This window comes from Pinus tabuliformis, chromosome 3_2, assembly GCF_031772625.1.
Source record: "Pinus tabuliformis cultivar Carrire ecotype Pingquan chromosome 3_2, CPIR1, whole genome shotgun sequence".
NCBI classification, from domain to species: domain Eukaryota; kingdom Viridiplantae; phylum Streptophyta; class Pinopsida; order Pinales; family Pinaceae; genus Pinus; species Pinus tabuliformis.
The window spans coordinates 980,609,426-980,628,278 of record NC_142302.1 but is presented as its reverse complement, the minus strand read 5'-3'; the positions used below and the strand labels follow the sequence as shown (position 1 = coordinate 980,628,278).

The 18,853-nt window shown below is 40.2% G+C and overlaps 1 protein-coding gene across 1 annotated transcript in view; it reads right to left on the bottom strand.

Moving 5' to 3' along the window:
- Positions 1–1,380: 1,380 nt before the first annotated feature.
- Positions 1,381–18,853, bottom strand: part of LOC149183898 (auxin transport protein BIG-like) — a 58,029-nt gene continuing 40,556 nt past the window's right edge. The window contains 10 exon segments of the mRNA XM_089417305.1: positions 1,381–2,676; positions 2,832–3,335; positions 3,461–3,834; positions 4,005–4,656; positions 4,795–4,938; positions 5,666–6,070; positions 6,709–6,931; positions 7,035–7,154; positions 7,156–11,604; positions 11,737–11,977. Coding sequence (XP_089273431.1) covers positions 1,783–2,676; positions 2,832–3,335; positions 3,461–3,834; positions 4,005–4,656; positions 4,795–4,938; positions 5,666–6,070; positions 6,709–6,931; positions 7,035–7,154; positions 7,156–11,604; positions 11,737–11,977 — 8,006 coding nt within the window. The 3' untranslated portion in view covers positions 1,381–1,782.

Below are 18,853 nucleotides of genomic sequence, written 5' to 3'. Positions count from 1 at the left end.
GCTTTGTATTTTCAATGCCAAAGTTTCAGTTATGATACAAGTGGTTATTGAAGCACCCCGAAGGAGTATTTTCAATGCCAAAGTTCAAGTTATGATACAAGTTATCGAAGCACCCCTATGGAGTAAAGGGAACACTCAAAAAGTCATTAAAGCATACAAATTATCTACCCATATTGATCATTTTATTGTTGTATAATGATTTTGTGGGGTTATATCTTCATGGGCCACGGTTCACTTTCTCTACCCCCCACAAATAAAAGATTCATTTTTCTTCACCATGGCCTCTGCTAATAGGAGAGCAAGGCTCCTGGGCTCCCCCAAAGTCATACAACCAAGGCAGGCTTATCTGACCCAGGCATATCATGGACTTATCCAATAGTTAAATCGGTAATTTTCACTATTGTAGACAACCCCGATGATGAGACTACCTCTTGGTCCTACTCCTTTGACCTCAGCCACCGTCTCCAGCATATCGTCGCATCCTATCCTTCATATCTCCATCGAACCCACTCAAGTTCTAGGGTTTTAGATCAACTACATCCCATCTTATATATTGTATGGTTTGTTTCAACGCTTTACTTCACATCCTCTATTAGTTATCTGCTTATATATTGTATTTCGTTTCAACGCTTTACTTCACATCCTCTATTAGTTGTTATCTGCTTAAACATGTTTCTTGCTTTTGGTCTAAAACATGCATTTGCATTCTCACGTTATTTTATGTACTCTTATGATACCACTGAAGTACTTTTGTGATTAAGTTTCACATGCTAAAACACCTCTTATTTACATACCCTCAGGAATGAACCATAAAAGGCCTGTCAACTCGTTCCGAAATTTGTTATCATTTTTGGAAAGCTGTAAATAGTGTATATTCCAATGGTTAAAAACTGTAAATATCACAAAATCTTATTTCTACACCCTAATGAAAGAAATGGAGCTTGGTTTAGGAAGCTTAATCCCATAACAGCAAAGGCAAGGCGAAAAAGCCATTTCAGAAGAAGTAAAATACATTGGGATCATTGTTAGTCGTATTGAAGTTAATTCTACGAATGTGATCTTATGTTTTCTCAAAAACCAATCTCTGTGTATTATTCTTTGCATGTGTCCTTTTGCCTTAAGAAATTACGTAACTGTCAAACTTTTACGGGCCAGATGTAACATTCAAGTAGTGACAGAAACATGCACAATTTATCTTAGTCCATGTTGATCCTTTTATTGTTGTACAATGACTGGTAGGTTTATATCTCAGAGGCACCTTCTGAGAGTTCACTCTCCACTTACCCCCACATTAAAAATGTTCATTCTTCTCTACATATCCGTACAAATGAACCATAAGAAGCCTATAAGCTCATTGTTCTAAAAGATTCGTTCTCATCATTTCCGGAAATCTGAACATGGTATCCATTACTAGGGTTTAAAAACATAAGTGAAGGTTCTCAGAACCAAATACCAAGACATTCTTATTTCTACTCCCTAATGAAAGAAATGGAACTTGAATTAGGAAGTTAATACCATAACAACAAAGGCAAACCTCCATTACATATCATGCAATGTCCCGCACTCAAAAACCACCCTCTTCACTTTACACTGGCTGAAGAATTACTATTACAGATTCCCCACCATCCCAACATCATTGCAACCTCAAGAAGCATCTCGTCTAATGTGGCACTTAAAAGAGAAAAAAAAATGCTAATATGCCATAATAGAAATGCTTTCAGCACCCCCACAACAGTCCAGAGTCCAGACACCAAGAATCCTTAAATACCTTCAGGATGAACCTCATCTAGTGTGGCCAGAGGCAATAGCATGCTGCACAAAATCCTCACACCGAGAAAACCCACCAGAGAGAACATCACCAAGTGCACCCATTATATCAAAAGCTTCCTGCATATCACTGGCACTTTGCATCTCTTCCAGCCAATTCATCAACTCCTTTGAAAAGCCCAACATACCCTTTACATCCTGCAACCTCTCCCTCATGGTAACTTCCCAGGGTTCCATACTTACAGGACCACTGCCACTGTCGTCTCCAATTTTTTCACTATTCTCTCTTTCATTTTCGATAGTCCTACTTTTTCGGGCAGTTGGCTTAACCCACTTTAGAAAACGCTGCAGCTGTTCTACAAGGCCAGTATATATAAGCATGGGTTGAACAATAGCAAAATAATTTTCACTGGTTTCACTCGATTCTGCATCTTCTCTACTGATATCATCACTTTTGGAATCCACTGGTGCCAAATCCGAAGATGAAGCACGAGAAGATGAAGGTGAGGATGCAGGGGCTGCCAATGCTGAGCGTCCATGCTTGTATTGCATGTATGCATGGTATATCCCCCTTTGAAGGAAAGTGTGACGATGTTGCTCCCACTCATCAAGAGATTGAAGTAGCACAGCATGTACCATCATATACTGGACTGTTTCTTCTGTTGCTGCATATCTTTGTGTAGTAGGCGTAGATGGTTTTGATCCAGAGGCAGGTGTATCCAATTGAGATGGTGAAGTGAGGTAACTGGTTATAACTTTTGCCATATTACGTCGCTGACTCATACCTCCTTGGTCTAGTAAATGGTGGGCCATCTGTACCATGAAAGGAAGTAGCCGGGAGTTGCTCTCTCTTCCACCACCTTTGCTATCAGTGCTGAATGATGCTCCAGTTGCAAAACGAGCCAGCATCTGCACAAAATCCAATTAATTGTGTGAAGAATTTACATCTCATGACAGTCATCATTAGTTATAGCTTAGACAATTATCGACAATTGTAGAATCATGTCCAGCTCCAAAAGCCATCCTTACACCCACTTAAAAAATGAAGAAAAGTAGATTCATACCAGCACAATATCATAAGTCAGCAATCGAAGACGACCCCCATCAGCTCGCCCAAGGGCATTCAAACAATCCCAAAATTGATCAACACAGCGTGCATATTGGGGAATAGGCACAGAAGGCCCCCTCAAAGGAAAAAGACTGTTACAGAGAGTTTCATTGTTGCGTAAGGCTGCTCCCTCCCATTCCTTCTTAGGGTTCTTTAGTGAAGCATCTGCTCGCTTGGCCTCTTGATGGCACTGAAAATGTATAATATTAAAATGACTAACAGTTGTATACACCCATTCCCCACGAGCATGACTTGTGGTTCCAAGAGGCAAATTTACACGTTTACTAAAAGAGTAAGCCCCCAGCATATCTGTGGGCCTTAGGCTATATCCTTCTCTGCACACCATGCATGCTAATCCAGCCTCCTCCTCTTCAACTTCTTCTAAGCCTTCAATAACAGGTTGTGAAACCACTATTCGCTCACCGCCATCAGAAGCAAGTTCCCGTCGCATACCAAGACCCTGCATAGCACAAAAGAATTTTTATTCAACAATTAAAATTTATATTTGAATAAAATTCACTTTTTGCCATTCTAAATAAACATAACCACCCCTTATGCATATATCATAAAGAGACTTCATCACACCTGAAGTAACTCCTCCCTCCTCCTCAAGGCTCGACGGCGCATCTCATCCCTGGTTGCATGCCTTAGCTGGTGTACCTTATCTGCAAGAAAGCCTTCCCCCTTGCTATCCTTGTCCGCAAGAGTATCCAACAGATTTTCTGCCCTTGCACCAATCTCACTTTCTCCAGGAACACCTTCTAGTGCATGGAGGAGAGGCAATACTCCTCCTTCATCAATGCATTGTTGCATACCAAGATGTCCCCTGGCAAGGCCTCTCAACATGGATAGAATCACAGGCACTGATGGCAACTTTAAGCCGTGCATCCATTCTGGGGAAGTCTTAAAGTCGCCTCTCTCAAAGACAGCAAATACTTCTTTTAAATGTTGAACTGCCACTGCATCCAATAAACACAAACAATAATATTTATCAACTAGGAAGCATCAAAAATATATAAAGGCTTCGTAAAACCAGGAAATTGCTTTTTAGAATTTTAAAAACTGGCCTATAAAAATAACAGCAATGGATGATTGCAGATGCAAAAGGGTTATATGTTTTGTACCATACCTCTTGCAATGCCTTTTTCAATGATAATATCTTTTAGCCTCTCACCAAATGAATTAATCTTGGTTGATTCAGAAACCTTGACAAAGTTCTCAACTGCAAGCCTTTGTTCAGCTGCTATTTTTGCTAAACTTTCATCTTTCATATTTTCTTGGTGCCTCTTTTGTAACTCATCAAATTCAGTCCAATCCTTCAAATAGGGATTGAAGTGCTCAACAAGAACTTCCATGGCTGCCTGTTCTCCATAGGTCAAGTACGGCAAAATGCGTGCCACCATCTCATTGTTACGCTGCTGTTTGTTTGACACTTTGGGACCAGATGGGTGACTTAGTCTCTCCAAAAACATCAGAACTACTTTTGCAGCTTGCTCACCAGCAGCATTACAGTCATCTGACATGGTTGACACACTCTCTGTGATCCCAATGTCACTTTCATTAGCTTCCATAACTAGACTTTCAACAATCAGAAGAATGCCTTCCGCAGGTTCAACAGCATCTACAGAAAATGCCCTCCTAGCTGTCTCCAAGAGCAATGCCAATGCACCAAGGCGCAACAATGCCTGCCTATTATCTCGTATTTTGCAGCAGTATAATAGAAGTTTGAGCACTAAACCCAGCTCTTCTTGATTAGATTTCAATTCATCATCCCTCAAGTGCTGTCCATAGTTAGCATTTACAAAATCAGAAAGGCTCAATATGAAGAATATTATAAGAAAAACTACAAATATATTTTTATTGACCAGACAAGCCCAATAGCGGCAAAGAAAATATAAAATAATGAAGGCATAACTCACCTGAACCATGCTCAAAATAAGATTTAAACCACCACATTCCATCATTGCACCAGCAATTGCAAATTCAACTTCTGGATCCTGTGTCTCTTCTCTATCCTCCTCCAGTTCTTTAGTCATAGGCTCTGTAGCTTCTCCATCAAGCCCCTACATAACAGACATTCCACAACATAGTATATTACCGCAGAGTCCCCTTTTACAGTGAAAACAGAGAAATAAAAATAGTTTTTGTCATATCTGAGAATTCTGTTTTCTTCAACCATCTCATAAAGATATTAAACTTTATTTCTCAACCATCTCACAGAAACAGAACACTCTGCAGTAGTCCTTCACATTAACCCAAAAGTGAGCAAATTAAGTGCAAAACCTATTCCAAGCAAAAAAAACATAGCTGCCTGGCCTCATTAGCCCTGGACATTCTCCTATGGATATTATCCTATCCTGTATTGTTCCAATCTGTGTGGTGGATGATGACACCACCAGTCCTGCTTGAAGCATTGCTATGGACATGTGACAACACAGATCAGTTGCCTCAGCTTCCAGCTCTGGATTCTTTGAAGGCAATGTGTACATGTAATTGGATCATATAACTTCAGATTACTGTGCCCCCCACCCTCTCTTGCTACAATTAAATTGTTCACATTGTCTATATTTTCAGTCCCTGGAGTTCTTTTCCTAGCCGAATTCTTCTCTACTTTACTGCATATAATTTCAAGTCCCGATGACCTATTTTGGTCAATCATGGACATTGATATTCTCTCTCTCTTTTACCATAAAAGCAGAGTCCTGAACAACCACATAAGTGCCTAGATAAGCCCTGCAATGACGATGATGAGAATAAACAAGAAATAAAAGAAGAGAAATAGAAATAAACCTGGAGTCTGTATGTTACAGTCATAGGTGGGCAATCCCTATTGGACACTGTTCCTGAAGCAGATAAAACCCCAGTAGCAGCTGCACTATTTGTAGCCTGACTATGTGTCTTTCTCCAAACCTGTTCATAAACTTGAGCAATACTGAGATCCAGAGAGATGATGTTACCAGCCACTAGCAACTCCATGCCATAGTCATCTTCCAAAAGGCCCAATAAATCCAACTGGTGACAAATTTTATTTTTAACATCACGCATAAGTGGACCAATTTCTGCACTTGAATACGGATTTTTAGTCATTGAACCCCTGATGAACTCTTCTTGTGTATGAGCTTTGCTCAAAATCAAAAAGTAGACTGGCTCAGGCTTCGTCGGACAGATTATATTACACAGCTGCTCCAAAATAAACTGCGCAAAAAATGAAAACCATCAAAGTTACAATGAACAGAGCATAATAGTTCAAACAAGAATGAAGAAAGAAATGAAAACAAGTTCAGTCTCTTAATTATGAAAACAAATCCATCATAGAAAATAATATCGTTCAAAATTTATAGCTCCTTACTCAACTTAGTCAAGATTCAAGAACAAGAACATTGTAAATGAGAACAATGCTCAACTGATAAAAACAAATTGCCATTAACGATTCCTTTGACTATAAAACTAATATATATGTATATAGGAAAAGAGCAGGCCACACACATAGTCACCACAAGCACTAGCTAAAGCAGCTAGCTTAGGCCAAAACACCCAAAAACATACAGCCACTAGTAAAATAAAGCATAGTAGCTTGCTGCTTAGTCCGAGGTGCCACAAGGACTGACTTGTTTCAGAAACAAATCTTATGGCATCACAATAAAATTCACTGCCATTTACTCCAGATCTCCCACATGTGGGAATAACTAATTACACATCAGAACAAAAAAATAACGATAATTAGCAGCTGGTCATTCTTATAAACATACATTCCACTTTCTGCTTAGGGTAGTGATATTGTACAGTAAAAGAAGGCATTAATTTAAACGAAACAATTTAAAATATGGGCATACCAGAGATGTCCTCCCCTTTCTCTCCCGACCATGACTTTGTAGACCTGATATGCATGCCCGTATGAAATGACGCTTGTTTTCATTACTCTCGTGTAGAAGGGAATCCAACAGCTCTCTTAAGAGGCGATTGCAATCACTGATTAGTTTTGTCTTTTGTACAATCAGACCTCTTATCACTAGGAGTGCCTCCAACACTTGAGATAGTAGTCCATCACGCATGAATCTACATTCAATACATATAACAAGCATTGAAACATAAAAATGCTCACATAGAACAGAAGCTGGACCAACCAAAATGCACAGAAAAGCAAGGCAACAAACCATACCTTGAACGTATGTTGGGCACCTCCAGGAATTTGCTAAGGAGCTCTATCAATTTATGAAGTATAAAACCTTGTGATATGTCAATGTGGAAGCTTCGCTCTTGTGCCTCTATTCGGACCACCTAATCCCTTTACTGTCAAATACAGTCGTGCATCTTCAGACTCTACCATCTTGAAGAGCAACTCAAACAATTCCGCAGCACTTTCACCTGCAGATTGTGCTGCAGGGAGCAAAGTCATCAGCAAGTTGAGGAATCTAGACCGCCTTGCTGAACTCTGAGCACACAGCACACTAATTAAGCCACACATTTCTGATCTTATCGACTGGGAACATGCACTCAAAACTAACTCAGATACCCAAGAACTCTGTTCAAATGCTGAGAACTCATTGGTAACGGACACCTTACAAGCTCGCCTTTTCCATCTTAGAACATACTTGAGTGCAAGATAATCAGCTCTCTTGGAATCCCTACGGGATTTTTGAACTGAAACTTTGGTAGATTGTAACACTTTGTATTGCCTCCTCACAAAGTCCAAATATGAGGCACCCTTTTCCCATTCACCATAATTTAACAGCTGAACATCCCGGCTTCTTGCATCCCGTTCTGAATCCTTTTCTGAAAAACCATGATGGGATTTGTTTCCATTGACACTGCTGTTATTTGATGGAGAAAATGCATTTTTAGCACTTTCATCAGATTTTGTTTCAGAATTCAATCCACTTTTTCCATTGCCTGCCTCTTTGTTGGTTACTTCTGACTTTGGAGGAGTACATGCCTGAGATATAATCCTTAGGCAAGGAAGAATAATATGCTCAGCAATTGCTGGATGACGAGCACCAACTTTAATGGAAGAAAACAATAACTGGAAAGCAATGCGCAACCTAGCTTCCCAAAATTCATCTGCAACTGAACAAGTTTCTGATAGTAATTGCATTTCTTCACGTATAGAAGCAGCAATGTCCATAGAACGATGGTGCTCCAGACAATACATGACTTTCTTTTTAATTAGATTATTTATCTCTGCAACTGCAGTTGCATTACCTTCAGAGAAGGCACAAAGAACAGATCTAGCCTGCAGCCGAGCTGATTTAGGACCTTGATGTATATTATTCTCAAACAACTCAGACAAGATACCGGCAGCCACGAGCTGTTGTTTGCAATTTGGATGTTTGGATAAGACTTGTAATAACTCCAGGCACTGTGTCACAAAAGTTGTAGCACACCCATAGCAGTGATTTGGTGATCTAACTGCCACAAATCTTGATGATACCACAGAATTATCAGAATGTTTCTTTTCTAGATAGTTCATTAAGACACGGCGGAGTCCTTGCAATGTTTGAACACTTCTACTAACAGAATCAAATGCCGCTTTGCATTTCTCACCATACAACACGCCTAACAGTGCAATTTTCCTGTTTATTTTGAGTGACGGAGAACCAGGTAATGAGACCATCATTTGCTGAACAGAATCTTTTTGTTGAGAGTCCATCTCAGTTTCGCCAATACTTGAGACAAGCTTAAGCAATGGTTTTTTGAAACCCAGAAGCTGCTGATACCGTCTGTGGGCATTCTCAGATTCTGCCTCAATTGCTGCCAATCCCTTCTTCATGTCCTCATCATTTTCCATGTTATCAAAAGTGAAACTTGGCTTTGCCATGAAAGTGAATTCAAAACGGCCATACTTACTGTATCCACATTCATTACATAGAAATGAATCCAGATTTTCATAGTTTATATTACGACATTGTCTACATTGATATGCATTTTCATGGCAATTGCTACAAATACCATGTTTATCTGTTACGTAGCGGCTGCAACGTGGACACTGCAAAGATTCAAGTGATGAGGCTTGAAGGTTCTCATAGAATGAATCCAGCTCAATCATAAAATTGCAAGCAGTTATAGGTATTGGAAATTCAACTTTTAATTCAGTCTGATTGAATGCAAGATGGCAATTCTTTGCACGTTTCCACAATGACCAGTTATTTTTCAACTCTGACAAATCAGCCACAGGCCTATTATTGTAATATAAATTGAGCAATTTAACTGATTTTGACCGACGAGCATCATGAACAGTCATTGTGACACTCTGGATAGTGTGGCTACCTGTGCATTTGACAATGATTCGATTGTCAGTGAACTTGGTCTCAGACTTCAGATTGTCCAACTTCATTCTTGTATAAGGCACTTCTGGACAGCTACAAGCCACACATGGTTCACTTTCAAGATAATAACCATCAAACTCCACCAAACTGCTGAGTGTGTTGTATATTCGACAATTAGGATGATTTGCCAAGAGTTCATTTTGTGAATGGAGTGTATCAAAAACGCACTTAATCACATCTCCAGTTAGTGATGCCTGTATTAATCCAGCCTCCTGAGAGTTGGCGCTGTGTTCTGGAGTCCCCTTTTCCAAAAGCCAAGTAAGAAGTTCAAAATATTCAGCAATATTCTGACCATATAATGGCAGAACAGCCACTTTCTGTAACAATGATGTAAGCATAAGTCCCCGGAATAAGTGTTTTCCATGAAACCAGGCACCATGGAGAACAGACTTGGCTTCAACCCGTATTGATGTTGAATTCCATTCCAACAAAAACGAATCAACAAAGCGTCTTAATATCTTACCATCATCAGATGCCAATTGATCCACTGCCTGCTCCATGTCTACAAAAGACTTATCAGCATTAGCATCACCTCCACCATCATCACCCTTTTTTTTCTTCTTGTTATCAGACAACTGAGATACTGATTTAGTAGGGGTTGAAATTGAATCCACGGCTTCTGCTTTTTGAAGTGAGTGTCCAAGGTCTTTTCCTGTGTAAAAGGCTAGAGTGAGTAGTTTCAAAGTCTGAAGAACAGATTCCTCACCAAAGGAAAATATTCCATTCAACAACAACTGTAACACATCAATATGTTTAGAGCAATATTTTTGCCAGTTGCGAGGCCTGGCTGTTGCAACTTCAAAAATAGCAGACAAGCACTTGACTAGTTTCACGCCCTTCTCATATGAAAATGATTTCTGGAGACCCCCAGACTTATGTAGAAGCTTGTTCAATCTCTTGATTTCTCTATTTATCTGCCACGCATCCCTCACAGTGTAATAATGACTTTTACTTCCACACAAATGCAAAAACAACCTCCGTGCATATCTTCTCACAAATGTTGTATGGGGATTACTGATATAGCTGCATAACACTTCCTGACATCCATCCAGTTTAAGATCTTTATTGACAAGGCATTTGTATGCAGAATCTGCTCTTTCAGATGGTCTATCTGATTTTTCTGGCCGTATCAGATTGTAAAGCAGACGAAATGTATTTTCTAACAGAAGCCTGTGGAAATCTGAAAACAGATCAGCACGGTGAGCTTTAGCATAAGAATCTGGGAAGTAAGGAACAAAATTGCCAGCTGGAAACTCTCGTTTCACTGTTAGTAATGCACCACATGCTGCCCCAGAAGCTATTATAGGCCCAGATTCAAGATTTCGAGATGGACTCTTGAAAACTTGCACCAGCTGTTGTAGAATATCCATAAGATAACTGACAAAATGCTGTTGTCTTAAAGCAGCACATGCTTGATCTAGATAGGATGCAAGTTCACTTTTCTCTTGACCATCATTTGAACATGGAGAACCACCCCTTGAAGAACATGGGGTTCCTTGAGCGACACTCAAATCTTGAGTGCCTGTGGCTGCCCCAGATTTTGATAGTGACTGATCATTGCCTGGTTGATGCCAATTGCGTAGCATAAAAGTAAAGAACATGAAAACAAGGATGAGAACCTCTCCAAAAGGTGAACGTGTTTTAGCCATAAAGTGGGCATTCAAATTCATTTCATCCATCAACATTTTTACAAATTTCTCCAAATCCAAGCTTTCAGGAGTTGAATTTTCCATGAAAGGGCCGCCTATGGCAGAAGCTAATCTGTAGAAGAGTTGCATGATCGGAATTGCACGGGGTCCAGAAGTTGACTTCATCCACCCTTTGAGCTCTTTCATAAGCTCACTAAGAAGCAGAGTATTTAATGCCCGCTTTGAAGCAGAAAGTGTAACCACTTTTGCATCATTTGTAGCCCCAAGGAAATCTCTGTTTTCACTGCGTTCAATAGGAGGGTTTAAAGAAGGTGCACTCTGCAAGTTGATCTCAGTAGCAACTTGTAACAGACTCTCATCACTGAACTCATCCATTGAAAACTGGATCTCACTGCCGTCAGCTGCACCAGATTCAACTTCAATCGGAATTGCTGACATTGGATGATCTCTGGTATGTGGCTGTGGAAGCCTGTCCGCATCCATCATCTCATAACAAGTTTCACACAAGTCAAAATCTGAACAAACATTACAATGCCAGCGGCGCCTAAGAATGGGGACAGTTGAGCAACCATCACAACAGTATTGTACAGAAGATGTATTTGTATCTTCTTCAATCATCCCCTGGCCACTGCCCCCAGTTGCAGCACTAGTACCTGAAGGCAATGACATTGACCTGGCATTCTCTGTCATATCATCTATTGCCAACATTGTCTGCTTTGGGAAGGGAACCTGAAGCAACCTTGAAGACATTGCCAAGCTGCACCAAAAAATTGAAATAAAAATAAAAAATTAAAGTTTGGACTCAGCAGATAATTCTCATAATAAAATGTCCAGATTTCACATAATGGAAATCAAATACAACAAGCATATCCTAAAATGGAGTCCAAACCTGCAGGATGTTTGTACTGCCTCGTAGGGGGCAAAAAGAAGTCTTTTAAGCAATACAACAGCAGGTGCAACAGTGACGCCTGTTGCTGCACCATTGTTGCCATGTAATGCAAGACATTCTGCATAGCTGTATATAAGCTCCACAGCAGGTATGACAATAGCATTAATGGTTTGTGTATCCGGCTGCTCAAGTTCTAGAATCTTCCAAAGAACCTCCATCAACCCATCAACAACTGCAGATCCTGCAAATGGGTAGTCTCTTCTGAATAACTGAAAAAGGTACTTGAAATAAAACTAAAATACTAATCTCAATATAAAATGACCAACAATATTTTCCTTTATAACAAAATACACTGCAGGTAGTCCATATTGATATAAGATGGCAAAATTCCAGCAGTTTCTAGAGATTGTTGACATTTACAACAGCTAAATATTAGTAAATTGAAATTCCGAACAAAGTAAACGCCTCTCTGGTGCAGTATATATACCAAATCATAGATTATTATCATAGATATCATGATGCAGGCAAAGGGAGGAAGCCTTCCTCAGGACACCAGAACTCATGATGAAGGCAAAGAGAGGAAGCCTTCCTCATGCCACCACTTCTCCCTTTCTGTGTAGGACTAGACAGACAGCTTAGCTTGCTAGTGCAACTATAGTATCAGATAGCAAAACTAAAGTTAGGATCTTTAATATTTGAATGGATCATCATAATATACTAGTCGAATTCACTTTTGCAAATGGATGGTGCACTTCCCATTAGAAGAATGGATGATAGCCTAGATGGTTATATGGTGAGAAGCATTTGCACCAAGGTTGCACGGAGCGGGAGCATATATATACAGCTCCAAGGGTTAGCTCAATTGGTCAAGTTCCTGTTGCTAAAGTACCTCGCTAATGGAAGGTCACAGGGTCAATTCTCCTCAACGCCCTCAGGGTTAGGCTCTGCTAATAAGCCAGCGGGATCTAATCCCTTTGGGTGGATCTGTCCGGATATTTCCTTGGAAATTAAATAAAAACACATCCATAGTACATCAATGCATATGAATATATGAAAACACAAAGAAAACAGAATATATGAAAACATGCATATTTGTACATCAATGAAGATAGAAATGGCATCCATAGTACATTAATAATTAATTATTCAAGCATCAACCATCTACAATCTAGATTCCATCAATCACAAACACATCCATAGTACAGTAATGATTAATCATTCAAGCATCAACCATAAAGAATCTAGATCCTATCCATTACAAACATACAAATTTTTAAGCCATATAATAGAAAGTAGACCATTAACATATGGAATGAAATAGGTTATCTAACAACTGTCAACAATAACATGACTAAATAGTTATGTTTGAAAAATAAGCCATCTACACACCAAAATATGCAGACCGAAAGGTCCAAAATAATAAATTGAGCTATTTGCTAAACATCTCCCTATAGAAAAAGTGTTCACCAATTGTGAAAGCACCCATGTTGCCAAATGTTGTAGCTATGGGGTAGCACCACCATCCACGTTCCACCACTCCTTGACAACCAATGTTCCACCATCCCTTATATTGGGATCCTTGTCATTAGTATCATCCTTCAATCTCCTGTCTAGCATTTGCCTCTACCTCGATTCTCTAGGGACATCAATTGACACCACCCAATTTCGAAATAAAAAAATAATGGTCATGTTAAAAATTTAAAAGGTTTACTTTAATAAATTTAACATTACCATTAGGTACTGCCTTGGGAGCATGCTCCTTGGCTCTTGGAAAATCCTTGGGAAAGCCTTGGGAGCACACTCCTTGGCTTTATGTTAAAATTGGCAACTAGGGCCAAACTCCACATGCGTCATCTTATTTATGATGACTGATATTTTTCTTAGATTCCTCTCTCCGAGAGGTGTAGGATTGATCTAGAAATCATCCGATTTCGACATGTACAAATGAAGTTGTGAATTTATTTTGATTATGGACAAATTGCCAAGGTCGGCCAGCAAACTTATGTAGGCTCAAAAGCCCAACAGTCACGTCTATTCATCCTCAACATTTGTTATAAATACATGATGCGTTAGCCTCATTTGGACACACTCATCTTCACACTTCTCTCTCTCTCTCTCCCCTCATTGATTGGGTGCGGATTTCTGGGCCTCTCTCTCTCTCCACACGTCCGAAATTTCACGTGCGAAATTTCAGGAGCGAATTTTTGGACAGTTTGACCCAGCATTGACCAGCAGCATTGACATGTTTGACTTTGTTTTTGGGTGAGATATTTCTGTTTGGGCAGGCCGCATTTCTGAGCACAGAAATTGAGGTCAAATGTTGACTTTGACCAGTGTTGACTGCAGCTAGAGCTGACCGCGGGTTTGACTGGACTGTTTTGGGCTATTTTGAGGGCTGATTCATCTTGTTGTTTGGAGGCCGAAGTTGACTGAAGTTGACCAAATTGTTGAGGGTCAAATCTGCCCTGTTGACCAGCGTTGACTTTCTGGTTAGGGCTCTTTTACTGCTGTTACAAAATATCAGATTTGTAAATTGTACTCTCTGCTGAACTATTGAAGACTATAAGAAGATTTGATCAAGGGTTTCCCCACATTGGGGTTCGTCCTTGGCTAGTGCCACATCTTGTGTCCTCTTGTCTTAGCTTGTCTTCTACTGTTTATATTTCTGTTCTATCTGCGTTTTACTATCATGTTGATGTGATTGCTTAATCTGAATATTGATACTGAGCTATTAAAGAAATCGAAGTAAAATTGCTCTAATGCATAGAACATACCATTTTGCCTAAAATTAACATGGTAACAGCATTGAGGTGAAGACAAAGCCCAAGCAAGAGTGAAAAAGCAATCACCAAAGACAGTTGGACAAGGACAAAAGGCTCAATGGGTTCCTCATCCCACTTCCCGGCTGAAGACAAGCTCCATGAGAAATCTGACTATCACGGATGGAAGATGTCTCTTTATTTGACCTTGTAAGAACAAGAAGTGATGGATTATGTGCAAGGCAAAATCCCTGAGCCTCCTTCAAATGCACCAGCTGCTGCAAAGACCAAGTACAATAGGACTGAAGTCAAAGCAAAGAAGATTATCAGGGATTCCATGACAAGCATCTGGTGACCTACATCTCCGAATTGAAGACCTCCAAGGAGATCTACGACAAGTTGATCAGCATGTTCAAGGTTAGTAATGCTAATCAAATTCTATTTCTCAAGAATAAGTTGAAAGATATTAAGAAGGGCAAGGACGAGCATATTCAATCCTACTTCTTAAGGATCACTAAAATCAAGAATGAACTACTTTTGATTGGAGAAGTCATTCCTAGCAGGGAACTTACTCTCACCACCCTTGGAGGACTCCCACCTGAGTGGTATGTATTTAGAACCACTATACTCAACAATGATCGAATTCCATGGTTTGAAGAATTTATGTCAAGATGCATTCAAGAAGAAACAAGAATGGTGGAGCAAGAAATGCCTTCTATTAGAAGCAACCCCACTGCATTCTCCGCTCATGCCAAAAGGAGAAATAATGCAGGGTTTAAAGGTCATTTCCATGGAAAGCCTGGATCCAAGGGAGAGAGGAAGGGCGGGTGCTTTGTTTACAATAAGTTTGGCCACTATGCAAGGGAGTGTCCAAATAGAAGGAACACATCACATGATGATGATCACAATCATTCCAAGGGCAACTTCAACAACAACGATCAAAGGAATGGCAGGTCCAATGGCAAGGGAAAAAGGAATGTGGGACATCAAGGAAATGGTCGACCCTCCAAGAGATCAAGGAACTCCAGGTATGAAGAATCCACTACCTCTCCTCCGGACACTTTGGGAAATTAATTGATTGATAGTGGTGCCTCAAGACACTTCACCGAATACAAGGAATCCCTCTCTAATTTGATAGAAAAGGAGACAAACTTGGTGATCATCCTTGGAGACGATACCACCTATCCCATGAAGGGAGTAGGGAATGCTACCCTTCAACTGAATCAAGGTAACACTATTCATTTGCAAGAAGTACTATATGTACCTGATCTCAAGAAGAATCTAGTGTCCATTTCAGCAATGGAAGATAAAGGATTCAAGGTGGCTTTTATCGATGGAAAGGTACGTGTTTGGAAAATAAATTTTAAAGATGCTTTTACTCTTGGGTTTAGGGTTTGACACTTTGCATCAAGATGTAGGAAGTCCATTGGGAGCCATGTCTTGCGACACATCTCTACAATCTGAACTATGGCACCGGAGGTTTGCCCGAATTCAAAGTAGAGCATGAAGGTGTATGTCCAAAATGTGTCGAAGGAAAACTTACAAGGGGACCATTCCCCTCAAGTAATAGCAAGACCACAGACATATTGCAATTGATCCACTCCAACATATCGGGTATGATGCCTGTAAACTCTTTGGGAGGATATTTATATTATCTCACCTTCACGGATTATTATTCTCGCAAAACCTGGATCTACTTCTTAAAGAAGGATGAAGTGTTCACCTGGTTCTGACACTTCAAAGCCTTTATCAAAAACCAATCCGAGTAGAAAATCAAGATATTGAGGACTGATAATGGGACCAAGTACGAATCCAATGAATTCCAAGATTATTACAAAGAAGTTGGCATTAAGAGGGAGACTACAACACCATACACTCTCGAGCAGAATGGTGTGGTTGAAAGCAAGAATCGCACTATTGTAGAAGTAGTATGTGCCATGCTTCATGATTAAGGGCTTCCGAAGTTCCTATGGGTTAAAGCTGCAAATACCGTTGTGTATGTTCAAAACCGATGCCCTCATCAAGCATTGGACTCCAAGGCTCCCGAAGAAATGTTCACTGCTAAGAAACCTGATGTCTCTCATTTTAGAATTTTTGGAAGCCCCATATATTTTCATGTGTCGAAAGAGACAAGAAGCAAATTGGGTGCATTTGGGAAGAAAGGAATCTTTGTGGGCTATAATGAAAATTTTTAAGGGATATAAAATTTATGTGGCTGGTCAAAGGGAAGTTGAGATAAGTCATGATGTCACCTTCGACAAAGATATGGCCCTTAGGAAGATCAACAACCTTCCTATCCCAAGGAAGGACGAAGAAGCTGACACTGGAAAACTGGGTCAAAAAGAAGATGAAACAATGCTAGATGTTGATGAACCTATGGATCCTATTGATCCTATTCCTCAAGAGCCCTCCTCCTCCAAGAGGAGACCTTCATGGCTTAGCCTGAGAGACATATTGGACCAACGGGGACCTTCCATGAAAGCAGGAAGCCGAACAGGTATCAAGGATACTTGACCATCATGAGCACTATCATTCAAAATGAGCCTTCATCATTTGAAGAAGTCATGAAGCAACAAGTATGGAAGGATGATATGAATGAAGAATATGAGTCAATTATGAAGAATGATGTCTGGGATGTGGTCCTTAGACCCCAGGACAAATCGGTTGTCACCTATAAGTGGCTCTACAAAATCAAGCATAGAGTTGATGGAAGTGCTGAAAAGTTCAAGGCTCACTTTGTTGCTCGAGACTTCTCTCAAAAGGAAGGTGTAGATTACGATGAGATATTTGCACATGTTGCCTGATACACCACCATCCGCTCGATCATAGCCCTTGCTGCCTCGCAAGGATGGAACCTACATCAGATGGATTTCAAGATCACTTTCTTGCATGGTTCGATCAAAGAGGAAGTCGATGTGGAACAACCCGAGGGGTTTGAGATTCATCTACCTCTGCTCCTTCGGACTCGCTGGGAATTTGGCTTATTGATAGTGGTGCCTCAAGGCACTTCACTGGTTACAAAAATGTTCTCCATAATCTGATAGAGAAAGAAACTAACCTGGAAATTGTCCTTGGAGATAATATGAAATATCCCGTGAAAGGTGTAGGCAATGTCTCTCTTAAATTGAATCAAAGTAATATGATCCACTTACAAGATGTATTATATGTACCTGACCTCAAAAAGAACCTGGTGTCCATCTCGGCAATGGAAGACAAAGGCTACAAGGTGACCTTCAGTGATGGCAAGTTACGTGTATGGAAAAACAATGTTAAAAATGCCTTCACTCTTGGGTTTCGAGTTGATTCATTATATCAGGTCGATGGAAGTCTTGCTAGGTGTCATGTCTTGTGACACATCTCTTCAGTCCAAACTTTGGCATCAGAGGTTTGCAAACCTTCATTATAAAGATCTACCTGATGTAAGATAAATGGTGACAGGGATGCCCGAATTCCGAGTAGAGAAAGAAGGTGTATGTCCGGGATGTGCCGAAGGAAAGCTCAAAAGGGACCATTCCCCTCGAGCCAAAGCAAGACCTCCGATATATTACAGTTGGTTCACTCAGACATATCTGGTATGATGCCTGTGAACTCCTTGGGAGGATATTCATATTACCTTACTTTTACAGATGACTATTCTTGAAAGACTTGGATATACTTCTTGAAAAAGAAGGATGAAGTGTTCTCTTGGTTTCGACACTTCAAAGCCTTGATCGAGAATCAAACCAAAAAGACGATCGAGATCTTATGGACTGATAATGGGACTAAATATGAATCTAACGAGTTTCATGACTTTTGTAAAGAGGCTGGCATTAAGAGGGAGACTACTACACCATATACTCCTGAACAGAATAGTGTGGCGGAAAGGAAGAATCGTACGATTGTGGAAGTTGTCCGTGCCATGCTCCATGATCAAAGACTTCCGAAGTTTCTATGGGCCGAAGTTGCAAACACCGTCGTATATGTACAAAACCAATGCCCTCATCAAGCATTGGGTTCCAAGACTCCTAAAGAAATGTTCACCGGTAAGAAACCTGATGTATCTCATTTTAGAATTTTTGGAAGCCCTGTATATTTTCATGTGCCGAAAGAGAAAAGGAATAAATTGGGTGCATCTAGAAAGAAAGGAATCTTCGTGGGCTATGGTGAAAATACTAAGGGCTATAGAATCTATGTAACCGGTCAAAGGGAAGTCGTGATTAGTCATGATGTCACCTTTGACGAATACATGGCTCTCAGCAAGGTGGACAATCTTCCTACTTTGAGGAGCTCTCAAGAAGCTGACACCAGGGAACCAGAAAAAGATGATGTAACAATGCCCGATGTGGATGAACTCATGGATCCTATCGATCCACCTAAGC